This window comes from Elaeis guineensis, chromosome 9 (assembly GCF_000442705.2).
Source record: "Elaeis guineensis isolate ETL-2024a chromosome 9, EG11, whole genome shotgun sequence".
Taxonomy (NCBI): Eukaryota; Viridiplantae; Streptophyta; class Magnoliopsida; order Arecales; family Arecaceae; genus Elaeis; species Elaeis guineensis.
In genome coordinates this window covers 12,234,191-12,254,302 of record NC_026001.2, presented here as the reverse complement: position 1 = coordinate 12,254,302, position 20,112 = coordinate 12,234,191, and the positions used below count along the sequence as shown (strand labels likewise).

The 20,112-nt window shown below is 36.0% G+C and overlaps 1 protein-coding gene across 1 annotated transcript; it reads right to left on the bottom strand.

Annotated features, from left to right (window-relative positions):
- Nucleotides 1–16,811: 16,811 nt before the first annotated feature.
- LOC105051559 (uncharacterized) lies at nucleotides 16,812–19,731 on the bottom strand. The gene is given in 5 exon segments (XM_073243396.1): nucleotides 16,812–17,145; nucleotides 17,828–17,988; nucleotides 17,990–18,755; nucleotides 18,758–18,988; nucleotides 18,991–19,731. Coding segments are annotated over 4 exon segments (1,065 nt in total). The 5' UTR covers nucleotides 19,028–19,731; the 3' UTR covers nucleotides 16,812–17,145; nucleotides 17,828–17,957.
- Between the last annotated feature and the right edge of the window lie 381 nt (nucleotides 19,732–20,112).

Sequence of the window (20,112 nt, the reverse complement as noted above, 5' to 3'; positions counted from 1 at the left end):
CATCCCAGCACTTTTTGTCGCTGACCTCGAAGCTGTGAACTTGATATCAGGTGCCACTGATTGCTCAATGCGAAAGGCCGTTGACCATTGAGTTGCCAGTTCAAAGTTCAATGCTGGGTGCAAGGGATGTTCATGCTGCAAGTTCAATGATGGCTTCTTATGGACATCTGCGCTCGATTTCTTGCTCCTGTGCAATTTCTAACAAGAAAACTGGAAGGGACAGAATAGGAGGGCAATATTTAACAAGAAAACTATAGAGGGAGAGATTAGAAGGGCATCTACTAAATATGTATTGCAATGACATCAATACTTTTTTTTTTTTGGATGAGATAGAAGAATTATATTATTCTAGTATGAATATATTCAATAAGATCAGAAGACAAAATATCACCAAGGGAAGAAAGAATAGTGTCATGGTTCATGGAAAGGACTCCACCCAAGTACTCCGCCAAATAAGGGATGATTCAGTCCCCAGTACCATTCACCTTCAAGTAGATGTATGGCTCGAAAGGAGGCAGCTTCCTAACGCACTCCAAATATGGTAGGGACAACACATCTTCAGTGGAACTTTAGTAGCCAATCAATAGAGGGGTCCCGCTACGCAACTGTGTCGGGGTGCTTCTTGAAATTAACTCCTATTGGGTTTGAGAAGTGTTCCATATAGATCCTGAATGGTTTAAGATTGGAGAAGCTAGAGTTAAACTGGGTTGGATTTTTCCTATAGCCAAAAAATAAACTAGGTTGGGCTTTGAGAAGCTAAAGTTGAACTGGATTGTGTCTGGAATATCATCTAAAAACATGTCCTCGCTCTATATGCTGATGAGAGGAGAATGTGGACAGCGCGCTGAGGAGAGGTGAAGGAAGAGGAGGTGTTTAGGCCCTCCAAAACTCCAACCTATCACCTTCCCTAACTTGTTAGACCAAAGAGATCACTTCAAGAGGAAGTAGCTATCACCATCGCAATATATAGGGAGTGTTTGGTTGGAGGGGTGGGGATCTGAAATTGAAATCAGAATAGATGACTCCCATTCCAACCGTTTGGTTGGAAGGAGTTCCATTTCGATTCCGATTTCAGGGTGGAATGGGAATGGCTCAATCTATATAGAATTCAATCCCTACTCTTCTCTATGGATTCAAATTTTCATTCCAATTTCGATTTCGATTCCGATTCCAGTCACAAACCAAACGTTTTGGAGGATTTGACTATTCTGATTTCGATTTCAAACCATCCCGATTTTCATTTCCATTCCAATTTCAGTTATGAACCAAACACCCCATATTGTGAGCTAAGCATATAAAGATTTGAATGACAAATGACCTAACATATTCTACAACACATTGGAAAAATAAGAAACGGAAAAAAAATAAATAAACAAACAACGAGCTTGCAATTGGACAATGATATTGAACCAAGGGGAAATATATAATGTAAATACAAAGAAAAGTTGACATAACACTGCTGTTTTCTGTACATAAATCAGGAAATTGTATTTAGTGTGCATTCTCCCAGCTGTTAAAAGACCCATTCTTATGAAGAACTTACAATCAGAATGTGGAGGAAAGAAATATGCTATGGGCGCTAGCCAGCCAGAAAATAATCCTTAGGCCCATGAAATGCTGATAAGAGCACCAAAGGAGGGGGAAAAAAGTCATTGCATTGCAATAATACCTTATCAAAAGAGGGAAAAATGTGATAGTATAAACAGTAATTCAATTTAACCTACAATGGAAGACCACCTGATGATAGCCAAAGTAGCTGAATTCACCTTTTGATTGCTGTTTTATGTGTTGCATGCCTTGCCAGCTGCATAAAATTAATGCACCGTCAAAAGAAAAAAAAAGGAGAAAGATAACAAAAAGCCAACAACGGAAATATAATTTTTTCTATCAAACTATAGTCCTGAATACAAAGCATTATTTTATTTGAATTCTGATTGCTTAAAACCTTTTTGGCAGGAAAAGAAGAATAAATTAACTCTGAATGGAGAAAGGAGGGAGGAGGAGGAGAACAACAAACTAAATTGGGGCTCAGATTATCATGTCAAAAAGATAGCTCCACAAGACAACATCTGCTAACAGATCAAAAAAAAGAAATTGCAAAACAGATTATTAGTTTAGGGTGCATTTGATTAGTCATTAAAAAAATATTTTTTTTATTTTTTGATTTTTAAAAAATAAAAATTAAAAAGTAATATTTGATAATACCATAAAAAGTAAAAAGCAAAAATTAAAATAATCAAAATAATTACTTTATGCAAAGTAAAAAATTTTTGCTTCCCAAATTTATTTTTCTGCTTTTTTTTTGCTTCTTTACATCTAAAATGCCAAACTAAAAAGTAAAGAGCCTGAATCATTCTCCTCATCGAGCTCTTCACCTCTCCACCCCCTTTTCTCTTCCTTTCTGAATCCTTTTCTCTTATCGAGCTCTTCACCTGCCATCCCTAAATGTTGCTTTTTGCTTTATAGCAATGTAGTTACCAAACATACTTTTTGCTTTGTTGCTTTTACTTAATAGCAAAAATCAAAAAATATATATATATTTTTTAAAAATCAAAAATTAAAAAGTGTAACCAAACACACCCTTAGTTACATATGCCATACCGAAGGATTTCTAAGAAATCTCATCTCCTAGATATGCATGCAGAAATTTAAAAACTAGCAGCGAAAAATTTCAGCCCTACATTAAAACTCTTTTAATCTATCATGCACGCAATAGATTTAATTTATTGACGTCCTAGGATCTATCATATGTAAGATCAACATACTAAAAATTAAAAAAAAAAAAAAATCAGACTAAGATTAAATGAATACCATCTTCGCAGAGTGAGGTTTCTATAGAACCGAACATGCGTCCGGCCTCTACGGATATCTATATGAAGTCTTCAATCTGATCAGAAGCTGTCTTCCCCGAAGTGCTAGCTTCCTTACAGAAGATGCTTTCTTGATGGCTGATTGGAGACCCTCTTCAATTCTCTAAAGCCCTCTCAAAGAACAAGGAGAAGAGGAGGAGAAAAACAAGAGGAAGAGGAGGAAGAAGAAAACTAGAAGAGGAGAACTTTTCTCTCTTTTTTTTCTCTCTAAAACCTCACGCCCCAAGCTTGTTCACGCCCAAAACCTGATGCCCAAGGTGGGATTTCAAATGCTCTCCCACGTCCATAAGGCCCCTTATTTATAGATAGTGTCCAAGAGTTAAAGGGTTTAGAATTTAACTGGATTTGTTAAGATGAAACCCAATCAAATTGAGAGTCTTGTTTTGATCCCATCAAAATTAAATTAAATCAGATTTAATCTCAATAAAAAATGGACATAAAAGGGGTGGCATGGAGGTGCTTGGGCTGGTTAAACCACATGCCAAATCAAATTTGGTGTTGGGCTTAGATGGCACAAGGAGAGAGGTGGTGTCAAGGACAAATCCTAGTCCAATTAGGATTCGTTTGTTTGCTGATTTAAATTCAATTTAAATCTGATTTAATTCTAACCAAATTAGGATTAGTTAGCAAACAAATTAAGTTAATTTCTAATCTAATTATGAACTTAATTAAATCTGAATTAAATCCTAATCTAATTATAAAATTGATTCAATCAAGTTCTAGTCAAATTAGGAATTGATCTCCTTACGTAATTGGATTATCTAATAATCCAATTAGACTTGATCTAATCAAACCCAAACCAAACCAAACCAAATTGAATCTAATTCAATTGATCTGATTTGAACCCCATAGCTCAATCAAATTGAGCCAGACAACAATCCAATTGTCAATTGATCCTCCTACACTTTACTAACACTTAGCGAATTAGTTAATTACAACTTTTATATTATCAATCATATTGATAATTAATTTCTATTATAATTTATAATCATAATTCAATCATTTAATCGAATAAAGACATCTTTTGTATGCGACCTATAGGTTCTATTCTGTCTGATAGTGAGATATATTATGATCCCCATCATAATATCATCAAAACTCCTTTCAATGGATTGGAAACACTTCCAACTCTACCCATAAGGATCATCGATTATCAGGACGTTGCTCAATGAGTCTCACTATCCTCCAGCGACATCTAGCAGTATGTAATGGCAATCCAGCAGAATGAAATATTAAACCTCTAGGTACAATTATCGTGTAGTGCAGATCCTCTGTTGTGAGTTCTGACAAGACACAGATCAAGGATAACTTGTCAAATCCGTTCATCCGTCATATGTCAGATTCAATCAACTCAAGCTCATGTGAAACCTTATAGAAACTCCTTTCTATCATTCACCTACCATGGTCATGGATTTTAGGATTCAGTCTCATGAATCGCATAGGACCTCTCCTTGTTTACCAGAATTGACAGATTCCATCTTGGTGCACATCTTATTCCTATAATGGACCTACTATAGTCAACATACACCACAAGATTTCGAATGGCTAAGTAACCAAATAATCATACAGTCAAAACTACAACTCCACTGTGAACCATCGAGGTACCGTAGGTCAAAGAACTATCTACACAACTGCAACTTTGAGTAAATCACTAACGAGTGGGTAGCCATTCTAATGACTTTTCATGTTGGTCACACTCAGTATCTTTGATCTCTATTAAGCACCTGCACCCTTGCTCCAGTGTCTCCACATTGTAGACTCAAGAATCATCTACACGTGAAGAAAAGTGATTCGTGCACTGATCTATCCGGATCGGTCATCGTCCCTATGACGATCCATCGATCGAGAGCATTTAGAAATTAACCATTAATGACAAGTGCCTCAAATTCTTAACTCTTGAGAATACGTATCATCATCTGTTAATTCCTTGGATGAGTCATGGACACAATTTAAACACAATATGACTGAAAAATGATTCAAATTTTATTTATTTCAAAAATTTAATTATAAAAATTATGTCCCTAGAATGTGTACATGTGTCAGCCAATCTGACTTTTAGGGCATACATCTAACAAACTCTTACTTGACCTAAAGTCAATTGGCCATGTACTAAGCTCCATCTTCTCAAGGTGAGCTTCAGTCTTCTATTAGCTCAAGGGCTGGGTCAGCGTATCAGTCACATTCTCTGTGGAGTCGACTCTCTGCATCTCGACAAACTTCTTCTTGAGATATTCGCGAATTAGATGAAATCATCACTCGATGTGCTTAGACTTCTAGTGAGACTTCGGTTCCTTAACTAGCGCTATGGCATCATTATTATCACTGAAGAGTGGAATGGCATCACATCCAGCTCCGCAATGAACTTCTTGAATCAAAATCCTTCCTTAGCAACCTCCGATGCGGTGACATACTCTGTCTCTATGGTGGAATCTGCAATGATCTGTTGCTTAGAACTCTTCCAACTAACTGCACCACCATTATATAGGTACACAAAATCTGATGTAGATTTTTATCATTAAAAAATGATTTTTTAATCTTAATGAAGAGATCTTTATCCTTCTCAAGTACTTAAGGATATTCTTCACAGTAATCCAATGCACCTCACTTGAATTTGACTGATATCTGCTTGTGATACTCACAGCAAGAGCAATATCAAGTCGAGTACATAGCATAGCATACATGAGGCTCCCTATAGCAGAAGCACAAAGAATCTTGCTCATATGCGGAATCTCCTTAAGTGTGCTAGGGCACATCTTCTTAAAGAGATGAACTCCATGCTTGAAGGGCAACAGACCCCTCTTGGAGTTCTCCATGCTGAATCACTTCAGCACTTTCTCTATGTACAGTTGCTGTGACAAACCTAGCATCCTCTTAAATCTATTTCTATAGACCTTTGTTTCTAAATATAGGATGCTTCTCCAAGGTCTTTCATAGAGAACTCTTTAGATAATCAAATTTTTATAGAAGTCATCATGGGAATGTTATTCCCAATTAGGAGGATGTCATCCACGTATAATATGAGAAATGTGACAGTCCTCCCACTGACCTTCTTGAATACGCATAGTTTCTCCTCATTCTTAATGAAACCAAATGCTTTGATTGCATTATTAAAAATGAGTATTCCAACTCCGAGATGCTTGTTTTAGTCCATAAATGGATCTTTATGGTTTGTAATCTTGTGATCTCTATCACTGAACGTGAAATCTAAAGATTGCTCCATATAGATATCTTTCTTAAGATATTCATTCAGGAAGGTAGTTTTCATATCCATCTACCAAATCTCATAGTCATAAGCCGTTGCAACAGCAAGTAGTGTTCGAATGGACTTTAACATGGCAACTGACGAGAAAGTATCCTAATAACCAATGCCTTCGCATTGACTATAATCTTTAGCCACAAGTCTAGCTTTAAAAGTCTCTATCTTTCCATCCGAATCATCTTTCTCTTAAAGATCCATTTACACCTAATAGAAACTATTCCTACGGTAGATCTACTAAGATCCAAATCTGGTTGGTATACCTTGAGTCAATCTCTGATCTCATTGTTTCTAACCATTTCTCAGAATCGATGTTTGATATCATCTTGTTATAGATTTTAGGATCATCAACATAGTCCACATCACCTATGAGGAAATTTCCTCTGCATCTTTTTTCAGTATACCCATGTACCTTTAAAGAGGATGTGAGATCCTAATGGATCTATGAGGTGGAATGGATTCCTTAGATTCTATAACTCGTTGCTCTTCAGAGACCTCTCTTCGAGCTGAATTTTATCCCACTACCTCCATCTTGAATAAACCTTTTTTTCAAGAATATGGTATGCCGGCTCATAATCACATTATGATCCTCTGAAAGATAATAATAGTATCCCAAAGACTATTTTGGATATCCTATGAAATGAGCTCTCATAGATCTAGTCTCTAACTTGTTCGCCTATTGTCGTTTGATATGCGTCGGACATCTTCAAATTCTGAGATGACCAAAATTTGACTTCTTACCATGCCATATCTCATATGATGTGGCAAGAACAAACTTAAAGGGAACCCGATTAATTAAGTAATTGGTTATTAACAAGAATCTCCAAAGAAATAGAGGGAGGTCAGTGAAGCTCATCATTATCGAACCATATCCAATAGGATCCGATTTCTTCATTTTGTAACCCCATTGAGTTGGACGTTTCAAGTAGAGTCTATTAACAGACTATACGTTATCTTTGAGATAACTAAAAATTCATAACTCAGGTATTCTCCTCCTTAATCTAATCAAAGAACCTTAAGTGATTTTTCAATTTGCTTCTTTATCTCAGATCTGAATTCTTGAACATTTCAAAGGCTTCAGATTTGTGTTTCATAAGAAATACGTATTTGTATCATAAAAATTATCAATAAAAATGATGAAGTAGAGATAACCTCCTTTGACTGGCACATCAAATAGATCGTAGACATCAGTATGTACCAAAGCAAGTACTTAGTGGTTCTTTCCTCGTGTCCTACAAAGGTAGCTTGATCATTTTTTCTTGAAGACAAAACTCACAGACTGAAAATGACTCATCCAAGAATGAGTCTAAGAGACCATCTTTCTCCAGTCTATTTATCCTTTCTTCTCCAATATGACCTAGCCTAAGATGCCACATGTACTTTAGATTAACCTCACTCTAGATCTCTTAGATCCAATGGCACTCACTGTTTGCTCGGATAGATTAACTGATTCATCTGTATCAACATGCAAATGATAGAGACTGTTAATCAAGTGACTACGTCCAACCAATTTATTTTCAAAATAAATAGTATAATGATCCTTCTTGAAACTAATTTCATAGTCATCCTGTGCTAGGCTTGAAATAGAAATCAAATTTCTGTTAGCAGCAGGTACACAATAACAGTCTGTTAATTCTAGACAAAAATAGATGGTAATCAAAGAGGATAGGTCCTTATGGCCACAGCAGTAATTTTTGCTCCGTTGCTACTGTAGGGTCATCTCTTCTAGCCTTAACCTTCTACATTCCTTAAGACGCACATTGAAGCACATAAGTGTACACTAGAATAGAGTCTATTATCCAACTGATAGTAGAAGAAATCATAAGATTAGTCTCAATCACGAGCAGATCCGACATACCTTCTAAAGATGTGTCCCTTGAACTCTTCAAGTCCTATCGGTATTTTCTACTCTAAGACACAATCTAGCTACTCGAAACTCAAAACACCTTTCAAGTCCCTTAGCCAATTCTTTCAGTTAGAACTTGACAATTAGTTGTACTCAAAGAAGCGGGCAAATCACGTAGAAGCAGACAATTTTTCTATAGAGAGAAGTTTCTAATTAGACTTTTGTAATTAATTTTAATTTATTTTAAAATTTTATTTTAAAGACAAACTACCTCCCATTATTTCTGTGAACCCTTACACTCCTCGAATGGGGAAATGAGAATCTCTTTGCAAGTTAGGATTCCTAGCGAGTACTGCAATCCCACCGATTGGCATGCTATCTCACCTGATAGTTATTAGTAAATATGTCAACCAATAGGTGGATAACTCTTGTCTAATACTTCTCAAGTAAATTGCAGTAGACCTGATCTCTAGGTCCTGAAACCTCACCTGACAATTATTGGTCTCATTTCCTAATTAAGTCAGACCCACCATTAAGCACGAGTGAAGCCGTCATTGGGACCCTGACCTAACAGTTATTGGATCCAACTCCATCTCCACCCCACAGCATCTCATGCCTATAGAGTGATTGTTTTCTCCTGAGGCAACTGAACCATTATATTCAGTCGAGAAAGTCAACATTGAAGAGGGCACGGTATTCTACAATGATGGAAGACCCCTCGGCTTAATATTATTGAGAAAATTTTATTTTAAATCTCTTTAATCCTAATTAGTCATAACTGTTATCACTAATCCTAAGGATATGAGCTAGCTCGAATCACCAAGCAACCACATCAAGACTAATCAACCAAATTGACTAGAAAAGTGTAAGATCGGTAGGGATCCTTCGTTACTTTTTTAGACACCAATAAATTGATCAGATCAGTGAACGAAACTAATTAAATAACCATCTTTCTTTAGGTCGAACCAAACACTTTTCTTAGATACCAATAGGTCAATCAATTTCGAATAAGTTAGCTTATGTAACTCAGGCTCGAACCATTGAGCCAAATCAGATCTTTGAGTTAATTGATCCAATATATGACTATTAATAGATGTGACCAATCTATAATTATTGGGTTGATCTCGAGCACTCTTGACCTAATCCTAATCAACTCTTGATTGGATTGGGTCAATCGCTCATCTCGATTAAGCTCCACCATATACTAATCGATTACTCAAAAATAATCGAATTACCAGACCTAATTGAACTACCAAGCCCAATCCTCATATTTTATGCTTAAAATTAAGATATTAAATTCTCAATTTCAGAACCTTAATACTCAATTTAGATTTTTAATTCAAAATTTAAATTTTTAATTAAGTGCATTATAAACATGAGATAGTTTAGATATCGAAACTATTTTCACATCTAAACATTTAATCATGTATCTCATATATAACCACATAAATTCCAAATTCATATTTAGATCCTAAACAATGTTGGATCTAGGGTTTTTAATTTAAAGGGTTTCATCTCACATCATTCTGAGACAACCATATAACATAATCTCCATTATGCTAGGACAACCTTATGTCAGGATGATTTCGATTAATCCAACCAATTAAGACCTAATCTAAAATAGGTTTGATCAATTATACATCTCATGTATATTTAGATCTAATTATATATATCTCATATATGTTAGATCTAACAAACTACATCTACACATATCACATATATATATCACTTATACATCTCATGTATAAACAGGATTAATCATGTGTATCTCATGTAACATAGATCTAAACATGATCATATCATAACTTACATCTCATATACCACATAAGTATCAGATTTTAATCTTATACATCATAAAAATCAGATATAAAAATTTTGATTAATATGTTATCAAATAACGTTCAACGATCACTCTAAAATAAATTTTGATCAGAACAATCTTGAACTTTAATAAAAAAAATTTAGATCTATTAAATCTGATTTTCATATCCTAATCTAATGCATGTGAAACGACCTAGGCTTTGATACCACTTGAAGAATTTCTAGAAAATCTCATCTCCTAGATGTGCATACAAAAATTTAAAAACTAGCAATAAAAAAATTTCAACTCTAGATTAAAACTCTTTTAATCTATCATGTATGCAATAAATCTAATCTATTGATGGCCTAGAAACTATCACATGCAAAATCAACATACTGAAAATAAAATAAAAAAAATTCAAATTTAGATTAGATGGATACCTTCTTCACAGAGCGAGGTTCCTATAGAGCCGCACATGCATTTGACCTCTACGGGTATCCATATGAAGTCTTTAATCCGATCGAAAACTTTTATCTTCATCGGGGTGCTAGCTTCCTTACAGAAGATGCCTCTTGATGGCTGATTAAAGACCCTCTTCAACTCTTTAAAATCCTCTCAAAGAATAAGGAGAAGAGGAGGAGAAAAACAGGAGAGGAAGAAGAAAACTAGAAGAGGAGAGAACCTTTTTCTCTTTTTCCTTCTCTCTAAAACCTCACGCCCCAAGCTTATTCACACCCAAAACCTAATACCCAAGGTGGGATTTTAGATGCTCTCCAACATCCATAAGGCCCCTTATTTATAGATAGTGTTCCAGGGTTAAAGGGCTTAGAGTTTGACTGGATTTGTTAAAATGAAACCCAATCAAATTGGGAGTCCTGTTTTGATCCAATCAAAATCAGATCAAATCAAATTTAATCTCAACCAAAAATAGACATAAGAGGGTGGTGTGAAGGTGCTTGGGCTGGTCAAACCACATGCCAAATCAGATTTGGCATTGGGCTTAGGTGGTGCAAAGAGAGATGTGATGCCAAGAAGAAATCCTAGTCCAACTAGGATTCATTTGTTTGCTAATTTAAATCTAATTTAAATCTAATTTAATCATAATCAATTAAATTAATTAGTAGTGAAGACGGGCCGTGCCAGGTACGGCTCTACCTAAGCCCATCAGGCCTGAGGCTAAACGAGTCATGCCAGACATGGCACGATTAGCATCAGGCTCCAGCCCGACACGGCCCTAGGCCCGATGGGTGGGGACCGTGCCTGGAACGATCCATTGGTCCGTGAGCCTCTTTTTTATTTTTTAAAAAAATTGCAAACGAGCCATGCTAGGCACGGCCCATTTCAGTCCGTTGCCTAGCTCATTTCGATCCGTTACGGACCATGCTAAGCACCGTCCGTTTCAGCCCATAACGACCAAAAACAGCTAGTTTCGAATTTTTTTATCTTTTTACCCCTCCCAATAGCCATAAAACGGCTATTTTAAGAAATATTTGAAAAAAAAATTTATGGATTCCTATAAATAGCCCCTTCCTCTCCCATTCTCACCACACCAAATCTACTCCTCTCCTTCCTTACTACTACTATTTCTCTTTTCTAGCAATATTACAAGTATTCTAGCAATTTAATTTTGAGTTTATATTTAGCAAGTCTTTAAGTGCTACACAAGATGAGGTTCTTGTCGATGAACACAAGAGGAAGCTCACAAATCTCGCACTGTCTCCACTCAATTCCCCTCCACCTCTCCCTCGATTAGTTTTTATTTTTTGATTTATAAATTTACAAATGGCATCTTATGATAAGAGCCATTTTGGCGTTCCTCCTATTTTCGAGGGAGAGAAAACTAATCTCGTTGCTCCTACTCCCTCTGAAACTAGTCAAGGTCAAACCTCTTCCGTAAGAGGACCAGTGTAGTTTGGGATGATTTTAAAAGAGTTTTTGTTGACGGAGTCTAAAAGCAAAATATAAAAAATATGCCAAATTTTATAGTTATGCCAGTAGTGGGGAACTGGCCATTTAAGGAGACATCAAGAGAGTCATAGGATAAGTGATTCTTATCTCTAAAATACTCAATATACAAGGAGAATCTCTGATAGGTAATTTTATATATAATCATAAAATCAAAGAAAATCACTAGTTAAATGGATAGTTAGGAATGAACTGCCTTTTAGTTTATGCGAGTCTTTTAATTTTAAAGAATATGTTCAATTAACCCTACAACCTGCTTACAAAAAAATTAATAGACGTACTTTTAGAAGGATAGCTATGATAAATTTTTTAGCAATGAAACAAAATTTAATTGAAACTTTTCTACCTTAAATTTAAAAGTTTTATTAACTTTTGATATTTAGTTAGCATCAGTAGATAGTAATTATTTTATTTCTATTATTACTCATTATATTAATAATGATTGGAGTTTAAATAAATGTAATTTTGTTTTTTATGCTTTTGATTTTTCATATTCTGAACAATAAATTTCAAATGTTATTTACCAAACAGCATGTTCATTTGGAATTAATGATAAAATCATGTTTATTATTTTTGACAATACATCTAATAATAATTCTGCTGTTATATTACTGAAGAACTCATTACATTCCATTTTAAATGGCCAGTTATTGCATATTAAATATGCATATCATATCTTAAATCTTTCTGTACAAACTGGCATGAGCATGATCTAAGATATAATTTTAAAAATTAGAAATATAATTTTTTTTATTCATGCTTCAAGAGCAAGATTTCAAAAATTTAAGCAACTATGTGTAGATCATGATAAATATTTAAAAAAATTTAAACTTGATGTAATGACTCGTTAAATTCAACATATAGCATGATACATGATGCATATCCATATAGAAACTTATTAAATGCATATATTAATGACCATGGATTAGGTTTTGTATTGACTGAAACTGATTGGATTAAAGATAAAATTTTAAAAAATTATTTGATTACTTTTTGTAATGCTACTAACGTTCTTCTAGTATTTATTATCCAATTTCATGTTTATTTTTACAACAAGCATTTAATATTAGTAAAAAATTTGTAAAATATAGATTTGATAATGTTTTAATGCCTATTATTAAACAAATAGAATTTAAATAGAATAGATATTAGGACAAGATATGTCCTATGCATAATTTAGCTGCTATATTTAATCCACCAGTTAAATTGAATGATGTGCTAATTTTATTTGATGCATATTGTGAAAACATGATGCTGGATCCTGAACCCACAAAAGCTAAGGTAACAAAACTTCTTTATGATATTTATGCATAATATGATGAAAAAATTTATGGATCTAGATTACCAGCACGAAGCTCTATCGCTTCTTCTAGTAGTTCTCGTTTATCATCTGTTTTTAATTTTATTACATATAGGAGACAGACACGTACTTCAAGTTCATCTACATCTTCTTCATCTGCTTTAAGTAGCGAACTAAAATTTTATTTACAAAATGATCTTCATTCTACATATGATGAAAATCAAATAGATAATCTAAATATATTAGCTTAGTGAAAAGTGTTAAAAATCAATATCTATTTTATCTGCCATTGTACATGATATTTTAGCTATGCCTATGTCCATAGCAGTATTGAAATCCGCTTTTAGTGTAGATCGGTGTGTTCTTGATGAAAAGAGAAATTGGATGACCGATGAGACAGTAGAGATGCTACTCTACTTCAAAGATTGATTGGATGCGGAGGTGAAGCTTCAAGATAAAGATGGACATTATACTACATCTTCTGATGAAGATGGCACAAACGAGATTGATAATTAGTAGGATTTTTATCAAGCTAGCACAGAAGAACAGAGAGAGGATGTTGAAGGAGTTCAGTGAAAGTAGAGACACGCTGGTATGATTTTATCTTTTTTTATTAATTATATTTAATTTTTTAATTATTGAGGTGAGTTACCTTTATAATTCTATTTCTTTTCTCTCCCTCCTCATTACACTCTGGAGGTCAAGCCTAGCCCCCCTCCCTCCCTATACTATTTTGATATTTATTAATAAACTATTAGGGATCCATGCCAAATCTCCCACCTAACAAGATGACTTTATATTTAAATCCCTGATCTCCGATCTTTTTTAATTTATTCATGCATATTTTTTTATAAATTTTAAAAAATTCTAAACAGGCCATGCCGTTTCAAGAGGGTCGGCTGGCATGCGGGCTGTGTCATGCCTGGCCCACATGTCGTGCCGACCTAGGCCCTTATGGGCTGTGCCGACCTAAACCGCAGGCTAGAAAATTCCAGCCTAGCCTGACCCCCCTCTTATGGGCCGTGCACGGCACAGCACGACACTGTAGCTGACGGATCGGGCCGTATCATAGGCAGTCCGATCCGTTGCCCATCTCTATTAGTTATTAAACAAATTAAGTTAATTCTTAGTTCAATTAGAAACTTAATTAAATCTGAATTAAATACTAATCTGATTAGAAAATTGATTCAATCAAGTTCTAATCAAACTAGGAATTGATCTCCTTATATAATTAAATTATCTCATAATCCTATTAGGCTTGATCTAATCAAACTCAAACCAAATCAAATTGAATCTAATTCAATTAGATCTAATTTGAACCATATAGCTCAATCAAATTGAGCCAGACAGTAATCCAATTATCAATTGATCCTCCTATAATTCATTAATACTTAGTGAATTAGTTAATTATAATTTTTGCATTATCAATCATATTGATAATTAATTTTTATTATGATTCATAATCGTAATTCAACTATCTGATCAGACAAAGATCTCTTTTGTGTGTGATCCCATAGATTCTATTCTGTTTAGTAGTGAGATATATTGTGATCTCCATCACAATATCATCGAAACTCCTTTCAATAGGTTGGAACCCTTCCAACTCTACCTATCAAGGATCATCGATCATCAGGACGATGCTCGATGAGTCTCACCATCCACCAGTGACACCTAGTAGTATGTAGTGACAATCCAGCAGAATGAAATATTGAACCTCTAGGTATAGTTATTATGTAGTTCGGATCCTCTGTCGTGAGTCTCGACAAGATGCAAGTCAAGGATAACTCGTCAAACCCGTTCGTCCATCATATACCAGATTTAATCAACTCAAGTCCATGTGAAATCTTATAAAAATTTATTTCCATCATTCACCTACCATGGTCATAGATTTTAGAACTCAGTCTCATGAATTGCATAGAACCTCTTCCTATTTTTCAAAGTCAATAGATCCCATCTTAGTATACACTCTATTCCTACAATGGATCTACTGTAGCCAACATACACCGCAAGGTTTCGAATGGCTAGGTAACTAAGTAATTGTGCAGTCAAACTACAGTAATCCTACTGTAAATAGCCAAGGCACTGTAGGTCAAAGAACTATCTACACAACTGCAATTTTGAATAAGTCACTAACGAGTGGATAGCTATCCTAGTGACTTCTCATTTTGGTCATGCTCAGTACCCTTGATCTCTATCAAGCATTTGCACTTTCGCTTCAGTATCTCTACACTATAAACTCGAGACTCATCTATCCACGAAGAAAAGCGATTCGTACACCGATATATCTGGATTAGTCACCATCTCCATAACAATCCATCGATCGGAAGCATTTAGAAATTAACCACTAATGACACGTGCCTCAAATTTTAACTCTTGAGAATACCTATCATCATCTGTTAATTTCTCGGATAATTCATGGACACAATTTAAACACAACATAAATAAAAAATGATCTAAATTTATTTATTTCAAAAATTTAATTACAAAAATTATCTCTAAAATATGTACATGTGTCAACCAATCTGACTTCTAAGACATCCATCTAATATATATATATATATATATATATATATATATATATATATATATATATATAAATCATGACAAATTTTTGTTCCAATTATATTAATATATTTGCAGATGTATCAGACATGTCTCCATGGTGCCAAATAATTTATGTCAGCATGAGCTTACCCTTTCATTTAAAAGATGACTAGTTATGCTGGATAATTATAAGTTAACTCCCATTTTCAAGATTATTAAGAAAACCCTAATCTTTGTTTTTTTTCAGGAATGAGCTCGCTGACAAGCTGACTATTACAACCAAAAGCATAAAAGGGACCGAAGGAGAGGGCAACAGGAAATAATCACTGCCATCAACTCCCCTTCCTCCTTTAAGCAGCAAGCTTGGCCCACCAATCATGGATCATGGTAGCAACTGAAAGGATGCAAAAGAAAGGGCAATGGAAAACGACCGCCACCTCCAGATCCTCTATCCCGTTACATTAACAAGAGAGAGCGAGGGCACTGGTGAACACCACCACCAACTCCCCTCCTCTTCTGATCAAAATAGCAATGGAAAGGGTAAGTAATGGCAATTATGGAGCCACCATCATGACTCCCCCTCTTTTCTTCCTCCCATTAATTCACCCTCTTCCTTAATAGGAGGAAACCTAGCTGAAATAAGGTGAGAGCAGGAAGCCTAGCTGAAATAAGGTGAGAGCGGGATTCAAACCCAACTCACTGATATCAATAATGTGACTTAACCAACTGAGCCACCTGGAACCCTCCCTTCTTCCTTGCTTGAAGACATATTCAGATTATGAAGCCTCTCAATATTTCCTAGGTCAAGCATTTAAGGAGACCACATACTTTACCTAAGAAACCTAAGAATAATTAGTGAATGCGAAGAACATGGCTTGAGATGGACAATATTACAAAGATATCATGGTGACACCTCCATCAACATATTGGGAAACTGAAAAGGGACGAGTAGCACTTACCAGGCATATCATGGTTTTTAGCTCATCTCCATCTCCTACATATAACCTATCATATTTGGTGGCAAAAACTAAACATTGTATAAGAAAAGAGGCACAATGATTCTTTTATAGAACATCGATGCAAAAACAATTAAAGAACATTAACGGCACACAAACTGTACATAAAAAAAACCATGCTTTAACCGACCATGGCAAATTATGGCAATAAATTTTGTAATGCATGATAACTCTTGTAATGCATGAACAACGTACAGCTTGCACGTGTGATAGTTTCTAGAAAATTCTGCCATCACTTACATTTTATTATTTTAGCTACAAATGTCATAAATATGCAAATAAGAACAACTTGTCACTTTAAATATACTAACCACAGATGTTTCACATTAGCTGGCCAGGCCTTGATTTCCTATGCTGATAATCTGACTTTCAGAAGGCTGAAGCCCAATAACTTAGCACAAACTCTTTAAAAAATTAGACTAACAGCAAATTTGTTTGAAAATAATGTGTTGACAGTCGATAAAATGTTAAATGTAATAAGCTAAGGAGCTGCCAGCAACAAAGTCCTTTCTAACTCCTTAGCATGTCTCCGAGTCATCAATTAAACCTGCCCATATAATTGGTAAAGGAAATACCTCAACTAGTTGCCATATCTCAACATCACATAGCAAAGTTAATCAACTATTTCCATTCACAAGTTAGTATCTAATCAAGAATAAAGTGCAAACAAGCATGAAGTGAACCAAACTCAAATGCTAAGAAAGGTTTATTAACCAGAAGATGGATCAGCAAAAAACATCAGCAACAGGAAAACGCAAAAACCCAAGGGAATTTGGGTAGATTTCAATTTTTTAAAACTTTTGAAAGTCATTTAGGTCTCCTCCATTGGCTGTTATATCCATTCTTTTACTCTAGAAAAAACAAATCAAGCCCATATATCATTTCAGTTTTGCTATTGCTTGACTGCATGCTACCTTATCAAACAAAACACCTTTTTTCACTTCATATGAAGCCTGAAATGGGTATGAAAATAAAAGGAAAAGAAAGGAAAAGGATGAAACAACACAATTTTACACATTCCTTTCTGCATTAACAAGTCCAATTTCAGACATCTCATAAACATCAGGTAACCAATTCAAATAATACATGGCTAGTTTGAGCATGAGAGCTGAAAATCTCCTAAATTAGTATATTAAAAACATACTCAGAGATCAATTTGCTAGAGCAACTTATGATTTATGCATAGCAACAAATTCACAAATACACTTTCAAGTATATTACAAAATCACCTTTCTTTCAAGTTCCCCATAAAGGATTTCACTTTCTGATAGAGAATTGAGGATTCTGCTTCTCAAAACAAGAAATCAACTATCAGGCTTTCTTCAGTTATATACTTCTCTGAACACCATAACCTCCACTCTATTTTAAATCTGTCATTCTGTAACTATCAATATAAATCTGTGGTTGGTCGCAATGAAATTCTCCCTCCCTTATACCTTCTATTGCTGCTAGTATTCCTTCCAATACCCACCATCTTACCACTTTCTCCTTTGACAATAGCCTCAGTTCGGTGCTGCCTCCTATTGCTACGGTTCATCAACATACCATTTGGCTCAATATTAGCATCTTTATCTTCAAGAAAATCCTTAAGAATATCCTCCTTTTTCAAGACCCTCTGATCCTCCATTGCATTGCTATCCTTGCGACCAAATTTTCTTGCAAAAGTTGAATTCCCTGAGCTTGGATGCACATCCTCAACAACTTGATTACTTCCTCCATCCAGCTCCCTGGCCTCAACATCAATAGTCTCCAACTCAGCTCCACCTTTACCATTAGAAGACCTCCTCGATCTCCTTCTACTGACGCCACCCCCTCCCCTTGCAATCCAATCATCAAACCTTAGCTCCTCCTTACCCTGTGAGCCATCTTCTCCCAATGATTCCTTCAAACCTGCAACAACCCCATAAGGCTTTACACTGTGAACCACTCCCTTAGGGAAGAACCTTGCGGACGGTAACGCATCGGGTGTCTGAAATATCTGTGGCCCATCCTTCTCATTCCACATATCAAATCCACCAGGCCGCTGGAACCGGTCAGCCAACGCCTTCACCTGCTCATCAGCACTCACTGAAAAGAGATTTGGTGCCCTCTCCACAACCTCCCATGGTCGCTCAAGCTCCGAAATGGCAGCCTTAAGCTCTGCTCGCTTCCTCATTCATAGAGCTGGCGTTCCCGGCATAGCCGGGCCTTCAGGAGCTGCTTCGCCTTCTTTGCCTGCATCCGCTTCCACTGCCACTTGGACACACCACCAGGGTATGTCCGCGGGCCACCGCCCATCCGAATGATAAGACTCGAAGAGGGGCTGGCAGGCTTGATAGGGAAGGAACACAAGCTGAATTGCTCGGAACCGGACAAAAATCTAATGGACGACATCGACCGATCGGCCAGCTTGGGATTGCAACAGTTGCTGGAAGGATTGCCGTTGGCATTGCTCACAACTCTCCTCTTAAAAGGGAAAAAACCTTGTTTTTCTCCTGTTTTTAACTCTTCGAAGCAGAATACCTGACTGAAGAAACTCCAAAATAAGTAAAGCTGTAAACTTTTAAAACTTGTTCATGGTGAATATCTCATTATAATGTTCTTGGCCTAAACATAACTGCTGTGAAGAAGAAAACTACTTGAATTGAGATTCTGTGTTAAAAAAAAATCTAAAAAATTCGACAATTTCCCAACCAAGACGCAATCGAAACCTAGAAATCTAGGAAACTTGAACCAGGAGCAGGAAAGAAGGAATTCGAGGAACAAGAGCAGCGGGAAACTGGCGAGAAAGTTTAGGCACGAGATCATTTACGCGATTGAGGAAAAAACCCTAGCGTAGAGCCAAACACCCTTATAGATCAACGGGATCGTGGTCGATTAGCTCGAGAGTCTCTCTCTTACAAATTCTGAACCCTAATTCTTCGACAGGGAAAGAGGGACGGAGGGAGGCGACGGTTTATCTGCCAGGATTGGGTTTAAAAAGGGTATAAGTAAATAGAGGAGGAGATGGAATTACTATTCCAAGAGCTGCAATTGTTGTTCTAGGAGAGACAATGAGTAAAGAGAGAAGGAGGCGCAATTAAGCGTACCTTTCAGCAAAGGAGAGCACCGGAGAAGAAGTGGGGAGGACGGGTGGAATTGGGAGGAGGTCTTGGTTAGGATATTCCACCGGATTTGGGACACGGCTGCCGCATCCTGCGCTTGTGGCTGCGAAAGTGGACGCGAATGGAGGGGAACGGTCGGATCCGGGTTCAAAATCAACCTGGATCCGGATCCGAAAAAAATATGGCATAAATCTGTAACGGGTCTGGAATTCTGGATTCAGCGAAGTACAGGTTACAGCTACAATGGACCCCAACTAATTTTCTTCCTTTTTTTTTTTTTTTTCTTTGTCTGGTGGAAAGGAAAAATGCTTTGCATAATCCAAAAGGTTCCGTAAGATTGTCTTAAAATATTTCTAAAAGACGAAAAAAAATAAATAAAGGCATCTAAAAAATCTAAACATTTTATTTTTTCGGTTTCTTGTATAAGCAAC